This window comes from Heteronotia binoei, chromosome 2 (assembly GCF_032191835.1).
Source record: "Heteronotia binoei isolate CCM8104 ecotype False Entrance Well chromosome 2, APGP_CSIRO_Hbin_v1, whole genome shotgun sequence".
Classification (NCBI taxonomy): domain Eukaryota; kingdom Metazoa; phylum Chordata; class Lepidosauria; order Squamata; family Gekkonidae; genus Heteronotia; species Heteronotia binoei.
The window spans coordinates 154,170,352-154,197,408 of NC_083224.1; the positions used below are offsets into that span (position 1 = coordinate 154,170,352).

The 27,057-nt window shown below is 41.2% G+C and overlaps 1 protein-coding gene across 4 annotated transcripts in view; it reads right to left on the bottom strand.

The window, feature by feature from the left end:
* The window catches only part of COL11A1 (collagen type XI alpha 1 chain), a 335,777-nt gene that overhangs the window by 106,457 nt on the left and 202,263 nt on the right, over positions 1-27,057 (bottom strand). For all 4 annotated transcript variants that reach the window (XM_060232292.1, XM_060232289.1, XM_060232291.1 and 1 more), the window contains 5 exons: positions 21,537-21,590; positions 7,445-7,489; positions 7,225-7,278; positions 7,079-7,123; positions 2,233-2,286 (listed from right to left, as the gene is read on the bottom strand). In XM_060232292.1, coding sequence (XP_060088275.1) covers positions 2,233-2,286; positions 7,079-7,123; positions 7,225-7,278; positions 7,445-7,489; positions 21,537-21,590 — 252 coding nt within the window. The remainder of the gene's footprint in view (positions 1-2,232; positions 2,287-7,078; positions 7,124-7,224; positions 7,279-7,444; positions 7,490-21,536; positions 21,591-27,057) is intronic.

Here is a 27,057-nt window from a genome sequence, read left to right on the forward strand (position 1 = left end):
ATGAAGGATCCTGGAGAGACCAATAGGGTAGTTTGTTGCCCACATAAGGGGGTGTGTTTAACTCAGGCCAAATGGATATAAGGAGTGGTGTTACCTGTTTGTGTTCAGTTCTGCTCTTGTTCAACAAATGTTCTTGCTTACTTCAAGCTGGTTGAACTTATTATATAATAAGGGAGAAGCAAGAAAAGTTTCTGAGATGTCCATAGATGGTTTGGACACATGTCTGTATCATTAAGAACTGCAGAGCACTTAATGGTACCTCATGGGTGATAGTTGATTTCTAATTTTATTCCTTCTGTGTCACAATGATATACACATACATGAATGAATGTACAAAGCTGCCTTATTCCGAGGCATAGATAGCAGTTGAAACTGTCTACTCTGACTGGCGATGGCTCTCCAAGTTTTCAAGAAAAGAGCAGACTTTCATGTTGCCTGCAATGCAATCTGATCATTTATTTGGGATGCCAAAAACCTGAGATTGTCCACATGCAAAACAGATGCTCTACCACTGAGCCATGGGTCCACTAGCCAAACAGATTTTGAAAGTTAGTATTAACAAGACTGCAAAAATAGTTCTCATAACGCCATTCTGCAATCCAAATGCAGTCTGAGCAAACAGCTTCTGGATCAATATAATTTCAGAGGCACTACTCATCCAACACACCAGTGCTAACTCATCTAGGAGAGAGACTTAAAAGAGGGATCTCTTTCTTCCAAAAGAATTGCATTAGGGAGAAAGAACAGTGAAGCCCATTGATCTGAACAAAACTGATCAATGCCACAAATGGGGCCCTAAAAGTTTTGAGAGGTTACACGTTATTCCAACTCAGTGAATGTTTCAGCTCCATTTATGAATACAGCATTTTAAAGTCAATAACCAACTCAATGTGTGTAGCACATGCATTTTGGTGATAGTCTGCCAAGAGCAGATCGTGTACTTTCCCATTAATTTCTGCACCTTTTTTGCTACAATTGACATAACAGAGATAGATAGTGACCTCTAGTGGTCTCAGGTCATCAAGCAGCGAGATTAACCCAAAATGCCCAATGTCCTCCCTTAGCCTGCAATAACTTCATTCAAAGCACACACAACAGTATGCTATAATATTGAATGATATAACACACAAAGTGATAAAGGAAGGATTTCAACTTCAGTGGCAACAATGGCAAAAGAAGCAGCTGTGGTAGGCACCATTTTATACTCTACAGCTTCAGGAGCCTGTCTATCATTTTTAGCTTTCATATCTTGATTTTAATCTATATAATTTTGTTGTTTGTCAATCATCTTCTAGCACTGTTACCATGTTTTTCACCAAACATTTTTTCTAACGTTAGTTTCATTGCAAAACCCAGCCCATTTTGAGCTACACTCACTAAACAGAGAACTGCTTCAGGCTAATTTCATGATGTCCAAATTCATTTCTCCAGTCACTATTAGATACAAAGCATGTTTTCTGTTGGCCCTGGGCTGTCACTCCACAGTTTTAGATACTTTTATATTCTAGGTGGGGGAAATCATCTAATGTGCTCTGCCACACGGCTCAGGATCGAGCTTCTCTGAACCGGTTCTGGAATAGCTGTTCACATGATACACAGAGAATGTCTTTCTGCTTCCACTCCCTACACACTTAAACTGCAATCACATTTATATTTGCTCAATATGAAGTCCTGTTGAAAATAATTCCTGCTCACTTCTGAGCAAACACTCACAGGATTGAGCTGACAGTCATTGACATCATCATGGCCCAGAAATCTGCTTCTCACACCACTATATTTTTAAATGTTGTAGCCTGACAGACATGTTTGGCAAGTTCAAAACTGTGCACAAGATTTTGTGTCAATCTGGTTTTCCTAATAAAAGGTATTAATTACATGGATTAAAGTTATGTACTCAGCTTGATACATGTGCTTGCACAAACACAAGTACACTGAGGGTGAAGGAAGTTGGAACAGAAGATTTAACTTATTTCTATCTGTTGTTCTTCATATAAATATTTTAAACTACTTTCTTGATCATTAAGCTTTGCCAAGGCCACCTAATACACTGATAATTAATTCTTAATTATTAAGGCTTATTTCAGTCATGTTCTATGCCATGTTGGCCACAGGAAGGAAGGAAGGAAGGAAGGAAGGAAGGAAGGAAGGAAGGAAGGAAGGAAGGAAGGAAGGAAGGAAGGAAGGAAGGAAGGAAGGAAGGAAGGAAGGAAGGAAAGAAAAGAAAATACTTACGGGAGGTCCCTTTGGTCCAGGGAACCCAACTGGCCCCTGAGGCCCTTGCGGTCCCTAATATCAGTTTAAAAAATCAAACACAAATATTGTGATTAATATCATTACTATTCCTGTTACTGCCACCATGGGGGCAGTCCAAATATTTTACAGAAAAGGTTGCAATGCAATATATTTATTTACATTTATAACCGAACAAACTAATGCAGAGATATCAACGGACGTTGACAAGCCATTGACAACATAAAGCATAACTGTTTAGGAATACACTGTAAATCACTTTTTCTGTTAGGCAAGTGCCCAAATAGTTTTACAAATACAGTAAAATCCAATAATAAACTATGAGTTTACTGAAAATGATTGCCAAATAATGTACAACAAATGCCATATTACTATCCACAAACAATAATATGTAACTAAAATCTGTTTAAAATAGTGAAATCAATACACTAATAAATCAAGGGAGAGAAAATCAAACTAACATTTGTTGTCCCTTTTTAGTGCTAGCTGAGCAATTTCAGTGGAAAATATTTTTTTGTTACAGCAAGTATATTAAAACACAGAAAGGTATAGGCCAAATGTTCTATACAGATGGCACAACACAAGATTTGTCTATGTCCATTTGGTGTGAGATCTTTAGCTGTTATATGTTATCAGCTGCTAAAGTTATGTTAGTAATTCTCTCTTATTTGTACATTACTTCACCCTCCATTTCTGATTATCAAAGCATAACCTATCTTAATGAGGGGTGGGGACAAAAACGACCCAAATTTTTTTACTTTCAAGTGTATTACTGATTTGGGATCCTGGAACTGATGCCTCATTGGAAAACAAAGCTCTGGAATACCAGGATCCCATGGTTTATTATTGTGATGTCTTTTTTATGTCAGTGATCATCAACTGGACGGGTCAGAACATTTATTTATTATTTGCATTTATACCGCGCCCTCCCCAGTTGGGCTCAGGGCAGCTAGCAACAACAACATTTGGATTGAAAATGGCCTTCTAAAGCTAGGAGTTTTGGAGGAAAAAATGCTTTTCTTGTGAACAGCCTCAGTCAAGAGTACATGGATACTTACTGCTAAGGGGTCCACAAAAATGTTTCCCTGTTCAAGACTTCCTGCGTACCAAATACAGTTTTTCAGTTCTATGGATTCCCTTCCTTGTTTCTTATCATTTCCCCTCAGATCCTTTGCTTCACCAAAATCAAAGTTTATATGCTTGCAAACACAAACATGAGCCCTGTGCCGCAGAGTGGTAAAGCTGCAATACTGCAGTCGGAGCCCTCTGCTCACAATCTGAGTTCGATCCCAGCAAAAGCTGGTTCAGGTAGCCGGCTCCAGGATGACTCAGCCTTCTATCCTTCCCAAGGTCGGTAAAATGAGTACCCAGCTTGCTGGGGGGAAAGTAGAGATGACTGGGGAAGGCAATGGCAAACCACCCTGTTAAAAAGTCTGCCGTGAAAACATCATCACCCCAGAGTCGTAAACGACTGGTGCTTGCACAGACTCACGGAGGAAGGGGAAATCCTGTTATATTATTCTCTGTACTATACCACACTGTACAAAGTCATATAAAATAAATGGGGAAGGATCAGGGGTAGAATTCTAGCAGGAGATCCTTTGTATATTAGGCCACATACCCCTAATGTAGCCAATCCTCCAAGAGCTTACAAAAAAAGAGCCTTGTAAGCTCTTGAAGGACTGGCTACATCAGGTGTGTGTGGCCTAATATGCAAAGGAGCTCCTGCTAGAATTCCACCCCCTGGGAGAGGATGTAACTATGAAAACATATAACATATTTTAAAAATTTATACCCCACCTTTCCATATGAGTATGTGCAAGGAGGCATATAGAAAGAAATACTTACAAATACCAGTAAAACAGTATATAACTCTGCCATACATAATTATAGTGTATTTTTTTAATAACAGAGGTTATTTTGGATTAGGTAAGCATTTGTATTTTTTGAGGTACTGTATTGCCACCCAGACATTTTCAAATGATTACCCGCATCTAAAACTACTTCATGCCATTTATGCTATTTACAAATAAGAACAAAAGCTCTCTCTTCTAATAACTATTTCATACTGCTTGCTGAGTTCAAATAAGCATGTGTGGTTTTTATTTTATTTGTAACCCTATCTCCCAGAACGTGCCTACACTGGACACTTTTCACACATCACAGAGCATCAGACCACCAAGTAGTACTCAAAAGCAGTGGTCCCCAACCTTTTTGGCACCAGGGACTGGTTTTCTGGAAGACAATTTTTCCACAGACTGGGGATGGGGGAGAGTGATGGTTTCGGGATGATACAACTGTGCATTTTATTTTGGTGTGGTGGTTAAGTGTTTGGACTCTTATCTGGGGGAACTGGATTTGATTTCCCACTCCTCCACTTGCAGTTGCTGGAATGGCCTTGGGTTAGCCATAGCTCTTGCAAGAGTTGTCCTTGAAAGGGCAGTTGCTGTAAGAGCTCTCTTAGCCCCACCTACCTCACAGGGTGTCTGTTGTGGGGGAGGAAGATAAAGAAGATTGTAAGTGGGTCTGAGACTCTGAGATTCAGAGTAGAGGGCAGGATATAAATCCAATGTATTATTATTATTATTACCTTGTAATATATAATGAAATAATTATACAACTCACGGACCAGTTGCTAACAGGCCACGGTTGGGGACCCCTGCTCAAAAGGAAGCTTTAGCCAAGTATGATGCACATGTTATGGTTCATTCCTACTTTTATATTTTTAGGTGTACTCTTCATACATCTTAACTATGTAAGCTCCTATTCTTCTCTACTACCACTCTTCCAGTAGGAATTCCATTGCCAAAAGAGATTACAAAGCTCAGGGACTGCCTCTGGGACCATAAAGATGATGCTTATGAACTATGTTAAAGAGATATGAGTAGTTTGTTAACTAGGAGCTGTATTACTCATTTATCTGCATAAATTGAAAGCTTCCTGGACCAAAGTCTTATCATTTCTTTTGTAAAGCACCTTTTAAAATCAGGGCTTTGATGTTTATCTTTGCATACTAATGCAAAAATCACATACATTTCACTATAAGGCCAAGATGTTTATTCAAAAGCTTAGAGTGTTTTGTTAGTACTTGAGTAGGATGGGATAAACTGAATACAGAATGGAGAAATCTCCTGCAAATGGCTCATTGTCCTTTTCTGTAGGCAGTCAGAGTACTGCCAGCTGCAGCCTGGATTAAAGTAACACAAGGAGCACAACAGGGTGATACAATTAGTTCTAGGGGAGCAGCTTCAAGCTTTCCTGGTATATGATCTTGTTAATTTGAAATTGCAACAAGTGAGCTGGATTCATTCCCAATAAGGCTTCTCTGGGGTTGTTCTAGTTCTGATACGAACAGCCGCCGAAAGCAGATAAATGGTACCAGGAGGACACGTAAATGCAGGGCTTGAGAGAGAAACTGAAACGCACATTGTTATTGAGGGTTGGACTGGGCAAACCTTTGGGCAAAGTGTGCCATCAGTAAAGTTCCAAGCGTGACACTGAATGCACTTCCTTAAAAATGCAGGCCTCAGACAGTTTTGTCCTTAGCCTATTTAGAGAACAGACAAGAGTATGGATCAAGACTGACAGGCAGTCATAAGCAGAACTGTATCCTCATTTGCTGCTTTCCAGAGGGGCAAAACATTCTTAAGACCAGCCTTGATTCTTGTGCCAACTCTGGCATATTGGCATGGCAGAAGGAGGCCACAATTAAAACTAAAGTTAGCTGCAAAGCCAGCATATAAATCCCAGATTAGGAATAAAGACAGAATTCATATTTGTTCACAGAGCTGGCAGAGGCTGAATCTGGTTTAGCAAGATTTTTATGGGGAATCTGAGAAGCAGACCCAAGAAAGTCCAAAATACTTTGGTCCTTTCCACTGGTAAGTCCCACTCCTTACCAATGATATAATACAAGTGCTGCCCCAGATATTTTCAGGTAAGTGTCACAATAATCACTGAGGACTCGAACCTCTGTGTTCCTGAATGATGAAATTGGCAGGTAGGCTTCAGTCTATGGGGGGAGGAGAGTAGTTGCCACAGTCTAAAGAAGACTAATATAGACTCAGAACTGATCTAGGAGATTTGGCTCAGTTCCTGGACATCTAGTAGTAGATTAATTCTGGATCTGACAGAAGACTATGCCCATTGGTAAAAGCCAATTTTAATTCATTTATTTTCAATATACCCATCAGGGCAATACTTTTACATAACCAACATTGACTCTTTGGGGTGTTGCAGATGCTGACATCACATGGTGGGGCACACTCAATGATGCAATAAACAAGCTATGTATGCCAGACTGATGAAGTCTTACTGTTTTCTTCTTGGAAGTCACAATCTGCCTTTACAGTGACATTTTCACAATATTTTTTATATGACAGATTGTATTTACTGGACTGGTAATCATTTGTACTTTAACAATATGCAGCACATTCTACTCAGTGTTGTTCAGTGAGTAGCAATGGATTTATGAACATTTTTCTGTTTCAGTGACCTGGTGCAATAGCTTAGAATGTGGTAATTTTTAAAAATGAAAAGTAATAAATAAATAAATATGAATGCTGGAAGAAAATGGAATTTAGTATGCTGAAAAGCTGAAGATAGTACTGATCAAACAACTCAAAATATTTTGGAAATGTTTGGGGTTTTTTACACAAAATATATACCATTTATATATTTGATTATTCCCACACATACCTCTGGACATTTCTGATTTGCAGGAAAATGATCATAAAGGGAAAGCATTCCAAATACCACCCCACCCCCCTAAAAAGAGGATAAGAAAAAAATGTGAGCAACAAATTAAACAAAAGTACTCTTTGCATACCCTTTCACCTGGTGGGCCAGGCGGTCCGTCGTTTCCTGAAGTGCCCTGAAAAAGAAGCCAAAAAAAGGTATTTAAAGATGCAATGTTTATTTGCATTAAGAGGAAAAGCTAGCTGAAAAAATGGTTTGTCGATTCTGTCAAATTACCTTTGGGCCAGGTTTTCCAGTTGGGCCTCTTGGGCCCCTCGACCCACGTGGTCCCTAAAGGGTGTTTAAAGATACATAATGAACTTTTTATATATGTGTATTGCAGTACAACAGAATGCAAAGGTCAACTTTTTAAACACTGCAAAGAAAGTAATTAATATGGAAATTCATGCAGTAACATTGAGGGAGGAAAATGGAGAGAAGAATGCAAAGTACATACCGTTGGTCCTCGTTGTCCCCGTGGACCTGGTTTGCCATGCAAGCCCTGCCAAAGAGAGTTCAAAGACATGAATCTTGTTTTAAGTGGGGAAAAAGGTGTTTTTTGTGGCTTCAAAAGGGCAGAGTGGATCTCTACTTGGATCAAAAGCTATGCAGCACTTTTGACTACTTACTTTGCATTTAATAAATGCCCCCCCTCAGCAATGTCCCTGCTTTCTTAAAAGGCATAACTACAAGTTATGTGGCAAACATCTCAATGCAATAGACCAGAGCTGGGGCTTTTTTTATAGCAGGAACTCCTTTGCATATTAGGCCACACACCCCGATGTAGCCAATCCTCCAAGAGCTTACAGATCTCTTAGTACAGGGCCTACTTTATGCTCCAGGAGGATTGGCTACATCAGAGGGGTGTGGCCTAATATGCAAAGGAATTACTGCTACAAAAAAAAGCCCTAACCAGAGCATTTGTACAGAAAACTTTTCAGGAAGGAGAAGGTGCCAAACCCTTCCCCATCTTTCGCTCATTCACAGTAACCGCACCACTGGTTGTTCCCCACCTCCTGCTAGTTTGAATCCTTAGCAGGTTTGAATGAGCATAGCTCAGTTTAGGTGATGCCCCACCTTCATTCATCACATTTAACTTGCATGCTTTAATTTGGAAAAAAAGAAAGAACCTTTGTTTGCCAGGCAAATGTGCAGATCTGTCATAAGTCAAAAAAAATTTTTTTCTCTTTCATCTGTATCATTCAATTGTGCCTTGTTATGACACACTTTTGTCTGTCAGGTATTATTTTGGGTGTAGTCCAATTCATGTCACATAAGTAAAACAACACGAGAAAGCATCCTGTAAGGAGTCATCAGAGTGTTTCCTTCCCTCTCTAAGATGCCCAAGGACTGGGCTGCTGCCAACAGCATTCCAACCAGTGTTCCCTCTAAACTGAGTTAGCATGAGTTAGCTCACAGAATTTTAGCCTCCAGCTTACACATTTTTGTCTTAGCTCAGGAAGGATGATCCCAGAGCACATTAATTCTGTAGCTCACAGCTTTAATGCCAGTAGCTCACAAAGTAGAATTTTTGCTCACAAGACGCTGCAGCTTAGAGGGAACATTGATTCGAATGAACTTTATTACAGTCATAGACCAATATAAAAACTATAACACATCATATAAAACCCTCCTAAAATACCTAAGATAGTATAAAATACCCTCCTAAAAAAACATAAAATACAATAAAATACATAAACATTTCCCCACCTATACAATCCAAGATAACTAAAATATAATTGAACCAATTTTAAAATTCAAGTCAGTTCCAATTTATATAAATCCTTTAAATCAGAGTATAAAAAACATTTATAAACTAAAATTCCAAGAGATCATACAAGACATGCAGTTTCTTGTTTCTTAGTATGGAACTTCACAAGATAATGGCAAAATTTGGCTATCTGTCTAGAGATAGTTGGACTTGCATCTACCAAAAGTTTCTCCAAACATGCCTTGTCCGCGTCTGCCATTGGTTTAACTACAAACGGGGAAACAAACCTATCCCTCTGTACCTGGTGGAAAGGGCATCGAAAAAACATATGAGTCATCGACTCCACCTCTCCCATAGCACAAGGACAGCGTCGGTCTTCATACGGGACTTTTCTATATTTCCCTTCTAGCACCTTTGAGGGCATGGCTGCGCATCGAGCCAACGTAAAGGCTCTTCTGTGGGCTGGTACCTCCAAATAAAAAAAGTACTTGGCCGTCCTCATAACATATTTGGTCTCAGTAGCTGCTAAAAAAGAGGGGGCCTGTTCTAGATCCCTTTGTCTCTCTATATCGCAGATTCTTTGTTTGATAATACTTTTTGCTTTGGCATAGCTCTGCGCCAAGAGGTTTTCAAGTGAGAATCCTATACTTTCTAAGTTGCTTCTGACCAATTGCAGCCACCTTGGCCTATAGGGGTCTTGAGTTATTAAAGGGAAGAGGCCTTTTTTGTTTTTATGGATCCTTAGCCATTGACATGCCGAAGATAACATAATTCTGGCCTCAATTCTCATTTGCCCAGTTTCTAAACGCAAAAGGGCATTTGACACACCTGGCGGAAGCTGCAAAACGTTACGAAGAAATTTAGATTGCACTTTCTCGAGAGCCTTCAGTTTTTTAGCCGAAATGCCCAGGTTAATACCATAGAGCAATTGTGTTAACACTTTGTATTGGAACAGTTTCAGTGCTGCCGGAACATAGAAGGCCCCCTTAGAGCGAAAAAATCTCAGGATAGCGTACATTGTTTTCTCAGCTTTCTCCACCCTCATATTACAATGTTCAGTATAGGCACCTGTATTCTGAATTACCATTCCCAAATAAGTAAATTTTGTTACTTGTTCTATTTTCTTCCCTTTCATAGTCCAATACCTCTTCTTGGCTTTTTTGCCAAATGCCATCACTTTTGTTTTTTCAAAGTTTATTACCAACCGTTCATTTTCACAGTACTTAACAAAGCTGTCTAAGGCTCTCCGCAACCCAATAGGTGTTCTAGATAACAGTACCACATCGTCTGCATATAGCAGTACTGGAAGATGGCGAAGAGCCAGCTTTGGGGGGTGAAATTTAGTATCAGTCATATGTTCCACCATATCACTGATATAGTAGTTAAATAGGATGGGGGCCAAAAGGCAACCCTGTCTTACACCCTTCTGAGTTTTTATTGGTTCTGTAAGTAATCCCTGCATATTACATCTCACTCTAAGAAATGATTCTTCATGGAGTCCACGAATAAGAAATAGCAGCCTTTTATCAATGTTAGAAGCCGCTAGTTTTTGCCACAATCGTTGCCTTGAAATGGAATCAAATGCTGCCTTTAAATCAATAAAAGCAGCATATAGAGCAGTTGTACCTCTGGCAGAGTACTTCCCAATTAGCTGTTGCAATATCAGGCAGTGCTCGATTGTCGACCTTTCTTTCCTAAATCCAGCCTGTTCCAGGGGAATAATTTCTTCTTGTTCCATCCATATTTCTAGTTTTTCTAAAAGATGTCTTGTATAGATCTTACTTATTATATTTAAAAGACTTATGGACATTGATTCCAATTAGCCCATTCATTCCAAGACAAGGACATTCCGCCTTCCCTCCAACTGTTCCAGCTTTGATATTCTTGCCTCATTAAAATATTTATGCTCTAACAATCCATGTTTTAAAGTGATTTCTCCATTTGATTATCTTCTTCATTTTAAAACTCAGAGTACGCATTGCAAAGAACTTGCTCCTAAACCAGTATATAAAACTCTTGATATGAATAAATACATCCCTATATTGTTGGCCAGATATATCTTTATAAGTCCTGCAAGACAAAACTACCATTATTATTTTTTTAAAAAAAATATATTTACCCTCCCCCCACCCCAGCTTTCCTCACTGAAATCTTTGGTTTCAAATGCAAATTAGAGCTTTAATTATTGGCTATCTCCTTTGATTTCTCCAGCCACCAAGACTGAGCAAAAGCCAACTGCAGCTGCAGTGGAAATTTTATAGTATGGAGGTCAAGATAAATGCTTATGTTGGTTCTTCTATCCTTAATTTATTGATAAATTAATGAAAATGGATGATCTTTCTCTGTGCTAGTAATAAAGAAGGAAAGGGAGGGGAAGAATTAGGGTTGCCAAGTCCCGAGCTTACTGTAGTGGGGGACTCTCTCACGCATGCTCTGCATGCGAGCGATGCAATGACTTCACCCAGAAGTGATGTCATCAAAATGGTGGCGTCTGTGCGGGGCCATTCTAGGCATTTCCAGGGAAACTCTATGGTTTTCCCCAGACGCTCTAGCCATTTGGGAGGAAAAAACTCTAGGGTACCTAAATATCACAGAGTTTAACCTCCCAAATTGTAAGCCAAAATGCCCTCAAAACGAGGTTAGGCAATTGTCAGGTGGGCACCTGGCTTAATCAAGATCTTTTACTTGTGTATACAGGATTCCATGTCCAGAAATTAATGCTTAAAAATATCAGGGGCTCTAATTAAGTAAAACAATTAAAATTTATTCCAGAAAAATATAGGCTTCCATACAAGATAAAATACTCATAAAATCATACATACAGTCCTAAGAAAAATAGAGAGAGAGATAGAGACAACACATGGGTAGACAAACAGGGTGATAATTACCGATCGTAGTCTTCAAGAAGGCTCCAATGGCGATGATAGAGGATGGGGGAAATGGACCCAAAACTGATTAGAAATCAGGGATGGATCTAGAGAGTGGAACTAGGGTACTGCTAAATGCACACATGAGTGGAGTTGGGTCACAGGTTATAAGGACTACCTTGGACCCCAGGGGATGGGGTCCAGGGGTACCTGGTTGGACTTTCAGGTTGCAATGGACCAGGGTGAGGCTCCAAAATGACAGTTGGGGAGAAGAATGGGGGAGATTACTGGGTGGGAAAATGCTTAAGAATATTAAACTTATCTAAAAGGGTGACAATAGAGAGCCAAATCATTGCCTAGGTAACACCCGGTTTACACAAAGGAACTTGGCTCTGGCTGAAGATGGTCTTCCTCTTCTTTAGTCTTCTTCTTGGCACCAGTGTTTGTTCTGGGTTTCGTTGGACAAAGGCTTGGGTGGTCTGGCAGGATCCATGCCTGGATAAGCTTGATGGTTCCATGGGTGGCTCACATCTGTTGCATACGTGTGCCTCCCGCTGTCCTGAAATGGAGTCTTGGTACTGCTGGAAAATAGCTGGTGTTAGCCTCCCAAAGTGGATTCTATGGTCAAGGCTGAAAACCGCTTGGTCTGGATAGCTCCTAATGGCACGCCTTTCTTCCGCTCCAAGATAGAGATGGCGTTCGCCTGAAGCGACTGGAAACCATCTGCTTTCCTTGCTGGAGCTCTTCCAGGAACACGGAGCGCTGCTGTAGCATTGTGGCTGTTAATAGTCACAAGTCCTTTCCATTCTGGTAGGCAAACCCACATCCTTCTGTCAGATGTGTGAGAGTTCTGTCTCCAGGCACTCTGGCACCCAGAAGGCTGACTACAATGTTCTGGAAATTAGGGGCATTTCCTTACAATCCGCCCCCCTCAAGACCTATGTCACCAACTGGAGACAAGGTCTTGAATAACACAACAAGCAGCTGATCTTTGACAGGCAACGTGTACACGGAGAGCCAAGTATTGACCAGGGTGTACCTTCTACCTGCAAAGGTGGAGCCACTAATCTAAAACTACTCAAAAATCAATTTGAAAAATACAGTATTCCAATGGGCCAAAGGAAACTTTCTCAAACACTACGATTCGGAGGTAACAGACAATTGCAACATTATACCGCATACAGTAAAAACACAAGGTTACAAGTTCATACTCCTTGGCATAAAAGAATGACTTCATAAAAATCATGGCTGTTATTTAAACCAGTTGAATAACAATATTTGATTGGTAAAAACACACAATTAAATCACATCAATTGATTATAAAGGCACACAATCATTAAATATTACAAGTTGAATTCATACATTCTCCTATACCTAAACTAATACAGCGATTTTCCTATCTACCATCTAATCTTTGTTCTTCCATTTTCTTCTTCTCCCCCCCCCCCCCCCTTGATAAGCTTCTTATACTGGGGTTCGAAGAGGCTTCTACTTCATAGTCCTGTTTGGCTGGTGCATATTCATGAGGAGGTGGAAATAGAGAGCGTCTGGCGGCGAACATTACTTGGCCCACCCCCCCTTGTACGGAAGATGCCCGGTTTTGAGGCCAATTCCTCATTGATATCTTCATCAGGACCTTGCACTGTTTGGTTACAGAGAAACTTTACAGTATCTCCATCCCAGGTGGCAGATATTAATTCTGCCATCCATTCTAGAGTGGTGAGGACGTCAGCGCATCTGCGCTCTATAGCCTGGATTATCTTTTTCTGGTCCGGGCCGGTGGCAGCCATTTTCAGGACCTGATTCAGTTCCTTGATAGATATCCCCAGGTATTCCTTCCGGGTTTGGGCCATCCACATAATGGAGGTATCCCATGTGTACGGGCCAAAGAACTGGTGTGCCAATTTAATATCCTCCACTCGCCATTCTCTGGATTCCCTTACTATTTGGACGGTCTCTGATCCATCCTGTGCCCTGGTGGTGGTCTTTTTAGTAACCACGGGATGGACTGGGGCTGGGCTTATTCTGCTCTGATTCTCAACCTCTTCTCCTTCGCTCTCGTCATCTGATGAAAGGTCATAGAGGGCAGGGGGCGATACAGTTGCAGTAAGAGCTGTTTTAACCTCTAGCTTCTTTTTAAGTATGGCTATTTCTTTTTGGCAGGATTCGTGACTAACCGCATCACGTACCTTTCTGTTCTTCTCAGCCAAGTAGTCGGCAGCATATTGCAATTTGCTGACCTGTGCTCGGCTTTCCTCTAATTCTTTCTCTAGGGTGGCTACTTGTGTTTGGGCCTGTCTCAAGGCTGGAAGTATATTTTGTTGTGCTAGAGTTAAGGTGGGCTTGTCAATTTTAAGCTTGTCCACCTTTTCCTTTAGGCTTTGGATCTCACACTCCAGGTTATTATTCTCCTCCATAATTTCCCGGATATACACTTCATTTCCTCTACACAGTTGCTCTTTTTCTCCCTCATGAGTCTTGAGTATTTGTTCTAGTTTTGCCTCATGACTCTTGAGGGTTTGCTCTTTCTCTGCTTCCTGAACATTGAGCACTTGCTCTTTTTCTGCCACATGGCGTTCAAGAGTTTGCTCTAATTCTGCTGCATGAACCTGGAACGCTTGCTCTTTTTCTGCCGCATGGTATTTAAGAGTTTGTTCCAGTTCTTGCTCTTTTTGTTCCAATTTTTCCATTAGCTGCTTAATCATAGCCGAGCTGTCCTGCAGGGCTGTGAACAACCCCCACGATGCAAAGAGATCTCTCTTTCCTGGGCTGATCTCTTTTGTTGCAAAGTGGTCATGGAACGTGTCCCGAAAGAATTGGAGGGGGTTGGGATTTGTAAAAGATCCCGTTTCCCAAGAGTTATTCCCCTTCTTCACAAGCCACTTCTCTAGCTTGGGAAGTTCCTGTTCTTTCTTAGAACGGAACGTCATGGTGACACGTGGGTTGGCTGCTTTTATTATTTTCCTTTTTTGCTCTTTCCTAGTGGAGTGCTGATTCCTACCAGCGATTTCCATTCCAGGACTTTTTGCTCGACACTTGTGGTAGCTAATTGCGGACCCCGGGACTTTTGGTGCCTACGAAGCTAACAGCGACTAGCCTAGGACTTTGCTTGGTGCCTGGGGAGCCAATGCCTATTGGGTCTCCTGCTTCCAGGACTTTCCTCACTGCCCTATGCTGAGGACACTTGCAGCATGCAGAGCAGACCCTCGGGACTTAAATGAGTGCCTTAAACTGATCCTTTTTCCTATACAGTTTTAAGGACTTATTTATGTGCTGCCCAGAGCTGATCCGTTAACTGCCCAGCTTTATGGACTTCTACGTGTGTGGATGCGTGTAAAGTGTATGCGTGTGTGCACTGCGCTCCCAGTAAAAGGAAAATGCGGGAAGGTAGCCCTATCAGTTCAGAAACAGTCCTGACCTATCCTGACGTTCCCTCCCCAGAAAGACGCATTCAGAAAGGCCTTGGGATGACAGCCGGACTTCATGAGACTCTCCCCTTGTGTTCTAGGAAGGCTCACTCCTTTTGCAAGGTTTCTGGCCCTCTAGGTGTGGCTGGAGAGTCTGCACTGAATGATAGAGCGGGAGCAGCCCAACCCACAATATAGAAATGCTCTCTAGAGCCATTCACACAAGTCAAAAATCACTCATTCATTCACACAACAGCCTAGCTAGCCAGACTTTCTGGATGGTGTAATCCCACGTCTGGCTGTTTGAAGACATGCGTGTCAACTCGCGTGCATTCACACAGTCAGGGTTGCCCAATGCTTTCTCCACCAATATCTGTAAGCCAAAATGCCCTCAAAACGAGGTTAGGGAATTGTCAGGTGGGCACCTGGCTTAATCAGGATCTTTTACCTGTGTATACAGGATTCCACGTCCAGAAATTAATGCTTAAAAATATTAGGGACTCTAATTAAGTAAAACAATTAAAATTTATTCCAGAAAAATATAGGCTTCCATACAAGATAAAATACTCATAAAATCATACATACAGTCCTAAGAAAAATAGAGAGAAAGAGATAGAGACAACACATGGGTAGACAAACAGGGTGATAATTACCTCGTAGTCTTCAAGAAGGCTCCAATGGCGACGATAGAGGACAGAGGAAATGGGACCCTCAACTGGCCAAGAATCAGGGATGGATCTAGACAGCGGAGATAGGGTACTGCTAGATTCACACCTGAGTGGAGTTGGGTCAGAGGTTAAATAGACTACCCTCAGGGGATGGGAGGTACGTGGGAGGAGAAAGGGGAGGCTCTGCAGTGACCATAAGGGCTGGACATCTGCAGTAGCCAATAGCAAGTTAATTGGTGGCATCTAATTGGGTGCCCATGACTGACCAATGAACAAGCTTGGTCTAGGGGTACCTGGTTGGACTTTCAGGCTGCAATGGGTGAGGCTCCAAAATGACAGTTGGGGAGAAGAATAGGGGAGATTACTGGGTGGGGAGATGCTTAAGACTATTAATCTTATCTAAAAGGGTGACAATAGAGAGCCAAATCATTGCCTAGGTAACACCCGGTTTACACAAAGGAACTTGGCTCTGGGTGAAGATGGTTTTCCTCTTTTTCAGTCTTCTCCTTGCTACCAGTCTTTGTCCTGGGTTTCATTGGACAAAGGCTTGGGTGGTCTGGCAGGATCTATGCCCAAATAAGCTTGATGGTTCCATGGGTGGCTCACATCTGTTGCGTACATGTGCCTCCTGCTGTCCTGAAATGAAGTCTTGGTACTGCTGGAAAATAGATGGTGTTAGCCTTCCAAAGTGGATTCTATGGTCAAGGCTGAAATAGCTCCTGGTCTGGATAGCTCCTAACGGCTTTTCTTCCGCTCCAAAATAGAGATGGCGTTCGCCTGAAGCGACTGGAAACCATCTGCTTTCCTTGCTGGTGCTCTTCCAGGAACACGGAGCGCTGCTGTAGCATTGTGGCTGTTAATAGTCACAAGTCCTTTCATTCTGGTAGGCAAACCCATGTCCTTCTGTCAGATGTGAGAGAGCTCTGTCTCCAGGCACTCTGGCACCCAGACGGGTGACTACAATGTTCTGGAAATTAGGGGCATTTCCTTACAAAATGGCTAGAGCATCCGGGAAAACATAAGAGTTTTCCCAGAAATGCCTAGAGCAGCCCTGCGTGGGTGGCACCATTTTGATGATGCCACTTCTGGGTGACATCATTGTACCAGCGACGTTAGCGGAGGTTCCCTCTGCCGGCCCAATGCGGGCGGCAGGTTGGGAACCTCCCAGGCGGGGGAACCCCCGACAGACCTGCGGCTTGGCAGCCCTAGGAAGAATTGGGTTAAGTGATGGGAACGAGGGGGCAGGGGGAGAGGAACCAAGTATGTGAGAGGAAGGAAAGGATTACAGGTTCAGCTCTGATACTTGAAAATCCAACCTGTGTGCTCAGAGACTACTTTCTCATAAATTCTATGGAGAAAGATGAGGCTCCAGTAGTTCAGTAGTGAGAAGAAGGCCCTCTGTACATATTCTGATATATTTTTCTTCCAATGGGTGATGATTTAGCTGTGGTGTTAAACCTCCGCTCAGGGAAATGGTTGGAGGGGAAAAAATGTATGTATTTGCTGGGGCACTGACAATGTGAGTCTGGTGTTTATTTATTTTTTCAACAGAGAGGGATGCAGAAATGCCATCAAATCTACACACCTGGTTTCTTAATTCTATGAGTATGGAGTCAGCGAAGGCTGCAGTTATTCATGGATTAGGAAAAGCACTTTCTATGATTACTTAATGGTTAATTCTGCTAAAGAATTCTATTGCATAGATTCAGTCACTGATTCTTGACTAGTCACCTATTGCTGTGCATTGGGGCTGCCAGGACTCCTGTTGTGGTGAGAGGCTTCTAGACAGTAGCTGTCTTTGTCAACTGCCGGTAGGGGGATATTTTCTTTCTTTTTCTTAATGTCAGTGTCCTGTGCGTCAGTACATCACTTCTAGGGAAAACCTGGAAGTGACATAGGGAGCTCTATTGCTGAGAACTCTGGTTTTACCATGGAGTTTCCAGAAATTCCTAGAGTTACCCGACCTCACTCCTCGGATTTTCCCAGAAGTGATGTAGCAGCACAGAGGACATCATGACCCCAGGTCTCCACCCCTGAACCTACTGTCAGGCATGACCTGACATGAGTGTGGAGAGAGAGACAGAGAGTGTGGAGACAGACTCTACTGTGCTTTAGTTTTCCTCAGCTGTAAAACTGGACCAATGCCTCCTATGTGTAGTGCAATGTTTGTATATCTGACTTGCTTCAAGTCTTTGTTATCTAGACCTACCTGCTTGCATTCAGTTTTAATTTATGTTTTCCATTTGTGGCACATTAGACTCTTGCTTGTGTTGGCCTGCTTATCAGACCATGATGCTAAGTGACCACACTCTACCCACAGTCCCACTCACTTGTAACCAGAAGTTTCCCTGATCTCATCTGTAAAACGTTGAGAGGTGTGTGCATCCACTAGGAGCATACCTCAGGTCTAGAGTACACAGGATATTCTTAGAAAAAAACAGTGATACAAATCTGAATGGGGCCCTGAAAAACTTACTTTGTGTTTTAGTTCATGCCCATCCCTAGTTCTGCAAGGCTGTTGTTCCTAGCCCTGTATTCCTTGAGACAGACACCACCAGTGCCTTTTAATCAAGTATGTGAACTCTGAGTGCATGGAGTGAAGCAAGCTATATTGTTTAAGATCACACACACAAACACAGATTTAGAATTAAATACTTAAGGAAAATAAAATAAACAACAAAAAGGCACCTATAATCTGAAAGTCTTTTAACTAATAGGAACTAATTTGGAATTTTTAAAATATAATCTTAGTTTATGGTGATTGTCTTTGATCACAATTAAACCCACGCTGGCACCATTATATCTGCAATGACTTTATACAATCTAAATGAGGTAACAATCCCATTCCTCTACTGTAATGCTGCTTAGCTTGTTAATCTTAGGAACAGTGAAATGCAAATGAAATTTATTTGCCATGCAAAACACGGGAAATGTGGGTTATGGGCAAATGGGGACTTTGCAACAACAAAAAAGTAACATGATTCTTGAGGCTGACACTCTTCCTTGTCCAGCTGCAGTTATAGGTTTCCAAGGTGTTCTGCAAAACAGAAATTTCTGAGCTTCTTTTAACTTCAAATATTTTATCACCTTGCTATATTACAGTCAATACTGCAACCCATCTGACATTTCTGTGGGTGAATTTCTGTAAACAGAATCTTTGCCTTGTTACAGGGATCCCTCCATCCTTCAGCTACAGACAGGAAGAGGAGGTGGGATCTAAGCCACCATGTCTGTGAAGAATTTATCTTGAGGAAGGAGATCTCCATTATCTTCAGGATCAGGGAATGTTCTGCACAAACAATGAAGGCATTCACTGCTTCCCACTGTCTGTATGTTGGTCAGAATGTAGCTGGCCAGTGCTCATATGGAGCAAGGCCTTTATAACACATCCATTTATATTCCAAAGTTGCTATATCTCTACCCCACAGTTAGGCAGCATTGTAGATTTACAGTTATTTTAATGGACCCTAAATGATTTTTACTGTTGGCTGGATTGCAACTTAACTAATGTTATACTTATTTATTAAAAGCATCAGTTCGTGGTTTTTGGGGAGGGGGGGAGTACTTAGCTCCTCATTTATTCCCAGAGTTCAATTAATGATTGGTTTTAACAGGCCTTTGTGCTCCTAGCAATATGTAAAGAAACAATGTGCTTTCACTCCACTTAGTGCAATTTTTGGAGAAAAACAAATACATAGGAAAGAACCTTGCAAGGACACTGAAAATGTAGCTGTCTGACATCAATTTTATGTTCAAAGTGGTGAATCTGCACTCCTGCTTTTTGTGTTAAGTAAAATGGATTGGTAGGCAGAGTAATGATATACATTACTTCAATTTTACTTAATGACACACTAAGCTGTCATCATCCACGATTTTCAAGCCATCTTCTCCCTTTTGATAACTTCATCACATTTTAACCACAAGCGATCCGCCAAATCCAGTTGAGCTTTATACATAGCGAGGCAGTGACCTTCTATTCCACCCACCTGCTTCAAATAAACAGAGAGCTATGTCTTGACTTTCCTTATCCATTTAAATATGTATTCTTCAGCATGCTCACTATATTTTTGCTTGTTCAGCCCCAGACATTATTTTGGCAAATAAAAAGAGTGTCGGTGAATTAGAATGCATAGCAGTTTGAAAGAGAAATTCCCCTGAGGGTATACTGTAGGCTTCCTTGATAATTCACAGGATATAGGAAAAACTGTCTGTTAACCTTCTCCCACCCCAGCCCATACACTGTCTTAAACTACTCAACATTAGATTCTTGAAGAAAAGGTGATACCAGCCCAGTATGATTCCTAGACCTAGTGATTCTGGTGCATTGCCTTTTGAAAACATTTATTTCCTGCCTTTTCAAAAGCACAGTAACTTATACATCAGTGCTATGAGAAGATCACAAGCTGTGCATGAGGAAGATCTGTTGTATTACTTGTGGTGTCAGCTGTCAGGCTGGTTCATATATTTGTGTTAATCACCTAATAAATGAAGCATCAGCTGATTATCTTGGATGTCTGAATGGTCAGAGGTACGGTACCCACTCCATTTTTGCTGGTCATCAGCCTTGTTGATTATTTCATCCATGTACAAGTGGACATATGAAGTTGACTGGAGCAACCCTGCCCCCGATTCCAAGAATTTAAGGGTCCTCTCTGCTTAGAGATTATATGCATACATCCAAATACTATGTTTGCAAAATCCATGCCTTCTTTTTGGCAAACAGGATATTACTTACACAGACTGCATGTACACAGAGCCCTAAATATGTGAAAGCTAGAGATTGGTTAATTTATATATCTGGAATGTTTATATACCTCACTTTTCTCCTCACCAGTCAGGACCAAAGGCAGATGACAATAATAGATACAACAGAAGAAAAAGATATTGCATTTATATTCTACTCTCCACTCCGAATCTCAGAGTGGCTCACAATCTCCTTTATCTTCCTCCCCCACAACAGACATCCTGTGAGGTGGGTGGGGCTGAGAGAGCTCTCCCAGAAGCTGCCCTTTCAAGGACAATCTTTGCCAGGACTATGACTGGCTTAAGGCCATTCCAGCAGGTGCAAGTGGAGGAGTGAGGAATCAAACCTGGTTCTCCCAGATAAGAGTCCACACACTTAACCACTACACCAAACTAGCTACAAAAATTAAAACACACAATTAAAGACAGGTCCTTAAAGCTGGAGCCCATTCAAGCTGTAGTATGTACTCTTTTAAACAGTTCAGTCTTACGTCTTCAGTGGAGAACCCAGGGCTTTTTTTCTGGGAGAATGTGTTGGAACTGAGTTGCAGAACCAATTTGTGGAAACAAAATTCTCAAAAAAAAATGTTTAAAAGTTCATGAGGGGAACCTGTGTGTTTCTCCCTCATTTCTCTCTTGAGAGTTCCAGCACCTCTTTTTCCAGAAAAAAAGCTCTGGGGGGAACCCCAAGGTTAGAAGCCTACCTCACCCCTTCCAGGAGGCTGCCTCATAGCAGTGGGACAGCAACAGAAAACACACAGATTAAAGGGACCCTGCAGTTAGCAGTGCAATAGCAGCACAGGTTGACATCAAGATGGTCCTTGAAGATGGCCCCATTGTTTTCATTTACATCCCTATTATGTGCATGGAGTACTTAAGCAAGAACAATTAAATGAATGGGACATTCCCGCTCAAACAGAGGTCTACATGCACAGCCGAAATCCAGAGAGTTTTGGGCTGTGATCACTGAAGAATAAGATTGCCAATGTGAACATTCTTATTTTGTCCCTTTGAGCATCTGCCTTTTTATTCTTAAATCTTGGCCATTGCTAGATACAGGCAAAGATTCTTAGATAAGTAACCATATACATTCTCAGTTCTAGACTTCACTGAGCAATGAGTTCCACATTTTAAAAATAAAAATATATCATACCCTTGCACCTTTCTCTCCGTTGGCACCTGGAAATCCAGGGAAACCAGTGGAGCCCTATAGAGAAAAAATGAAAATATTATATAATTTAAGTACAGTTTGATCTGTAAATAGCAATATGATACTTCCCTGTTGGATACTTTTATACCACTATTTAACTACTCTGAATTATAACATAGTAAAAAGATGTTGTTTGGATAGACAATTCACTGCCCAATCAACTTCAAGACACTGTTTTGATTTTACCAATAATTGTACCAGCAATATAATGTTTGGTGTAACTATCTACTGACACAACATTAACACAACATAATGATCATGGTTAGAACTGGGGCATCTATCACGTACACGTTTAAAAAAAGAATTACAATGCATTATATTATATTATTCAAATGCTATACTGTAACATTACTAAAGAAAATGTTTACTGTTTAAAATGGTTGCTTTGGTAGCTTACCATAATGCTTCAAGTCCAGAATGCATTAAAAATGTTAAGAATCAACTTAATTATGTTTTTCTTGAAAAATAAAGTCATTGTCAGTCAAATTAAGCCATACACGCATGAAATAGGGATAGCCTCAAAGTCCACCTATTTCCATTTGCGCAGTCCATACAACATTGTCAATATCATCCTAGAAAAACAAGTACTACCCTAGAAAGCTGTTTTTAGACCAGATAGCTGCACATTAAAGAAGAAAACAAAAATTAACCTATAGGAAAGGGTTAACAGGGAACAAAATCGAGATGTTTTATACCAAGCCAGGATATTTTCCCATCTGCCCTAGTACTGTCCCCCAAGACTGACAGTGGTTCTCCAAGATCTCAGGCCTTTCCTAGCCCTGTTTCCAGAGATCCTTTCAACAGAACATGACAAGTATCTTGGGGCTTTCTGAATGTAAAGCATTTACAAAGATGTAACCCTTCTTGAAAGTCATATTTATTCCATTTTCCATTTATTCTATACTTCATTCTCACAGACCAACAGGTCATCAGTAAACAAATCCTAAAGTTCAACAGAACAGAATAGTGGATGTGAGGGTGATCTGGCTATGACATCTGTCACCCCATTGATTGCCAGAATCGTATTTACAATAAAGCACTTTTTATCAAGTCACTCACCTCTCTAGGGGGGGAAACTTCTCCCTTCCAGTCAGACCACACTGCTTATTCACCTTTTAAAATCTTTAGTCTACCCTTCCCATTCACCTCCCTAACAACAGGAAATCTGAAAAGGGTAGATTAAGAATCATGTGGGCTCAGTTTAGAGGGTCTTTCAATATCCTTGGGCTGTAGGCAATTCAGGCATTTTCTAGAAGTAAAGATGCCAACCTTTAGGTGGGACCTGGGGATCTCCCAGAATTAAAGTTCATCTACAGATTACAGAGAAAAGTTTCCCTAGAGAAAATGGGTATTTGGAAGAGAAGACTGTATGACATTGTATCCCACTGATGTTCCTGTCCTCCCCAGACTCCATTCCCAAATCTCCAAGAGTTTCTAAACCTGAAGATGGCAATCCATACCCTTCATCCCCCACTGGTAGCCAGGGGAGACCTAGCAACCCTAACTAGAAGTCAATATTTTATTGCCAGAGTGAAACTAAATGTTACATGTAGTTCTGCTTTGATTTGAAGTGGAGAAGAGGCGGATGGAAGAAAGTCTTAAGCCTTTCACTCCCAGTTGCCCTTTCCCTACAGCCCTCTCCTCTAACTGCATCCTTTCACAACATTTGTTTAGATTTGTGTACCCCATTTTTCTCTCCAAAGGGAATGCAAAGTGACTTTTGATATTATCCTCTCTTGTTTTATTCTTACAATAACAACACAGTGAGTAAGCCTAGGCTGAAAGAAAGAGGGAGTAACTGACCCAAAGAGAGCTTCCATGCCAGAGTGGGGATTCAAATCTTGGTCACCCAGATCTTGTTCTGATATTCTAACCACCACATCACACCAGCTTTCAAATATGTACGTTGGACATCAGTTGTGAGAGTAAGCTGTTAGGGGAGAAGGGGCTGGCAGGGAGAAGATGGACTGAGATGGACTTTTTTCTTCTGTCTGTCTATCTATCTATTCCTATTTATATAGGAGCAGGACATCCCATTTCTCTGAATTGGTTTCAGAGCACTTGAAGATACACAAATGAGCCCTGATTTTCCAGTAACTTTAAAGCTTTACCCACAGCAGTCATGAACATGAGAGTTTTTTTTCAGCTTAACTTGGAATAAAATGGTGAGAGTTTCACAAGAAAACTACTTCTAATCTCCTCTAATCATTATGGTAATGATTAGGCACAGCTGCCCACTTTGCTAACGAAAACAATGGCTTTTAAGTATGCATGCAACAATGCTATATGAAATTCATAGGTGCAATAACAAAGAATTGTAGGCAATTTGTTTTCTTAATGAGTACTTAAGATACTACTTGATAAAATTAACTGGCTTTGATTATGGAACAATAGTAAAGACTGGAGGAGAATGCTCTTGCTTAGACATTAACGGAAATGTTTTAGTCATATAAAATATTTGTTATGCTGACTGCAGAAGAATTCATGTCATGAAATTTCTATAGAGAACGGGGGTGGGGGGATATTATCAACAAATGTAAGAGTACTTAATGTTCATTAATCAGTTTGTAAACGAAACTGTTCCCTAGGCCCTAGAGGAATGTCTGCATAATAATGACCTCACTGAGTCAGATGATTGGAAGTTATGTGGGGGCTGTTTAAAAACTGTAATTCTGTGAGGAGATAGGTGGCTTTTTGCAGTCTTCTAGGCTTCCCAACCCCCCCGCCCTGGCGGGGGACTCCAGAATTTATAGCCTCCTCCCCCGGTCTCCAAAAGTCCAGAAGCGGGGGGAGGGGGGGAACTTCATGCCACTCTCCGGAGAGAGCCTGCCTGATTCCCTGCACCCACCGAAGGCTCGGCACTGGAGTCCAGTCCTCACCCAGGCATGCTAAGCAAGAGCCGAAAAAGAAGGGAAGGGAGGGTGTGTGTGTGTGTGTCCTGTCCTGTTAGTAAAGAAGATTTGTAGAGGTGGTTGGTGTGTAAATAAACATTCCTTCCAGGCACAGAGAGAGGGAGATCTAGCAAACATTTTCTCGTCACACAAACCTGCTCTGTGCCTTCACTGCAGAACAGAAAGGCATGAGGTGTTCTTGATGAGATTTTGAATGATGCATGAACTGATAAACTGCCTTGCCCTCAACCTGTCAGCAGCAACTTCTGCAGAACTTTGCAGTAGAATACTTATTGAGAACTTTTGGGGTTGTTTTGCCTTTAAGAAGAAAAGCCTCTCTTCCAGAACAGGAAGTGCAGGCAAGGAGTAGTCTTCTGACGCTGTTTTGCTCTGCGACTAAGGTGCTTTCTAAAGCTTGATTTTAAATGATTTAAGGTATCGGTTTAGAGTGCTTAAGTTTTCGTTTTATGTGCTTCTCAGCCGGGCTGGGCTAAGCGCAGTCCCAGCCTTGTGTTCTTGTGGAGACTGTTTATTTTTTCATTGTCTTATCTGATTTATTGCCTCCTCTGCTTTTATTGCCTTTGGCTACCCCATGTTCAGCTTAACTTTGGTATATGCTGGCCCGGGTGTCTGGAACATTCTGAAGAAATTTGTCTTAATTTTTAAAACCTTGCTAAAACTTTGAACCCAGTGGCACCTTTAAGACCAACAAAGTTTAATTCAAGGTATATTTTTTCATATGCAAGCATATTTATTCAACTGATTTGCAGATTACAGAAGTCATTTTCACTTGAGAAAATGGGTGTTAAAACTAACCTATTTTTATTTGCTAGCATTGTTTTGCTGAGTTAATTATCCTGCTCTCCTCCCCCCCCCCCTTAAGATATAGCAGGTTTTTTATCACAACAAACACACCAAACAAACCAATCCTATAACTACTGGGGGGAGGGATTTTCCAGGTAAAGATCAGATAGTTTGACAGGAATTGTAATTTTTGTGAAAAGGAAGCAATATAGTTTATTGCATTATGAATATGTTGGTTCTAGATGACTTTTAAACATATTTTTGAGCAATGTTTCCTCTAAGCTGAGTTAGTGTGAGCTAGTTCAGTTTTTAGTCTCCAGCTCACACATTTTGGTCTTAGCTCAGGAAAAATGGCCCCACATGAAACTAATTTATGCAGGAGCTCATGACTTCAATGCCAATAGCTCACAAAGTAGATTTTTTGCTCACATGACCCCACAGTTTAGAGGGAACATTGCTTCTGAGTCTCAGGTGTTCTAAATGCAGTACTGCAGATATTGTTTTGATATTGTGTTCTTTTCTAATCCCACTAAATGAAAAGATGAATAACTGATACTTGAAAGTATTTCCTGGAATTATGGCATATCTCCAGATTACAAAGTCAATTTCTGCTGGAGAAAATGGATGCTTTGGAGGGTGGACTTTGGGAGCATTGTAATCCACTGAGTTCCGTGTCCTCCCCAGGCTCCACCTCCAAGTCTCCAGGAATACCCCAACCTGGAGCTGGCAACCCTACTCCTGCCTCTGGTCAGTGACAGGTCCTGGCAACCCTAGAGCTATTCTATTACATGATGGTAACCAGAGCTGCTTATTAGGATTTTTGGTAGGGGTGATATATGCAAACCTCCACTCCCAATTGCTAGACATAGAGGAGGACATAATATGCTCTAGTGTGCATATAAGAATTTTCTCTGGTGTGAATTATCTTAAGCTTCCAAATTGCCAAGTTCCTGAAGCATAAAGAGCTACAAATTCTTTTTTGTGGCAAAGAGAATGCAACTGAGAAATACCTGACCACAGAATTACCAGAGGTATGATAGAGCTACTTAGGCTTGTAATTGTGTTTGACCTGAGAAGACAGCAGTAACTAAGTCTTACTAGGTTGGGAATGGCTTCCACTGTTTAAGAGGGAAGCCCATATCTGTTTTGAATTAAGTGACATTATTTAGCAAGCTTTCATCCAAATTTGTCAATTAGAATCTTATCATTTGAATTGAGTCTAGCACTAAAGTCTCTCCCCCCCCCCTTTAGAATCAGGTGTGCTGGAGTACCTAATAAAAGTTCTTCAATAAAAAATTCAGATTAATTACAGCACCTTGCTATATCTGATCATTTTTGCTGGGGAGGGATATATACATTTAGTATTAGAAGAGACCCCATTTTGAAGTGTAGGATGATAGCCATTGCCCATGGGTTTGAATTTTTTAGATGGACACATTCAATTTAAGTGATGTAGAAATTAGGATTCCTAAACCCCCATGAAGGGTTTTAGAGGTGGGGTTTGATGCAGTGTGCTGGAAGTGATATAGAGGAGTGAAGTTCAGGAAGTGACATCACTTGACCTTTGACTTGGAAGTGATGTCACTTCCTTGCTCCTGGCTCCACCCCCAAAGTCTCCTGGCTCCACCCCCAAAGTCCCCAGATATTTCTTAAATTGGACTTGGCAACCCTACAGTCTTCTTCCACAATGCAGTTAAGCCCAGAGTATATTGCTGAGAGTTTCTGGAGACACTATGGGAGTGACTATCAATGTTTCTCTGTTAGCTTTT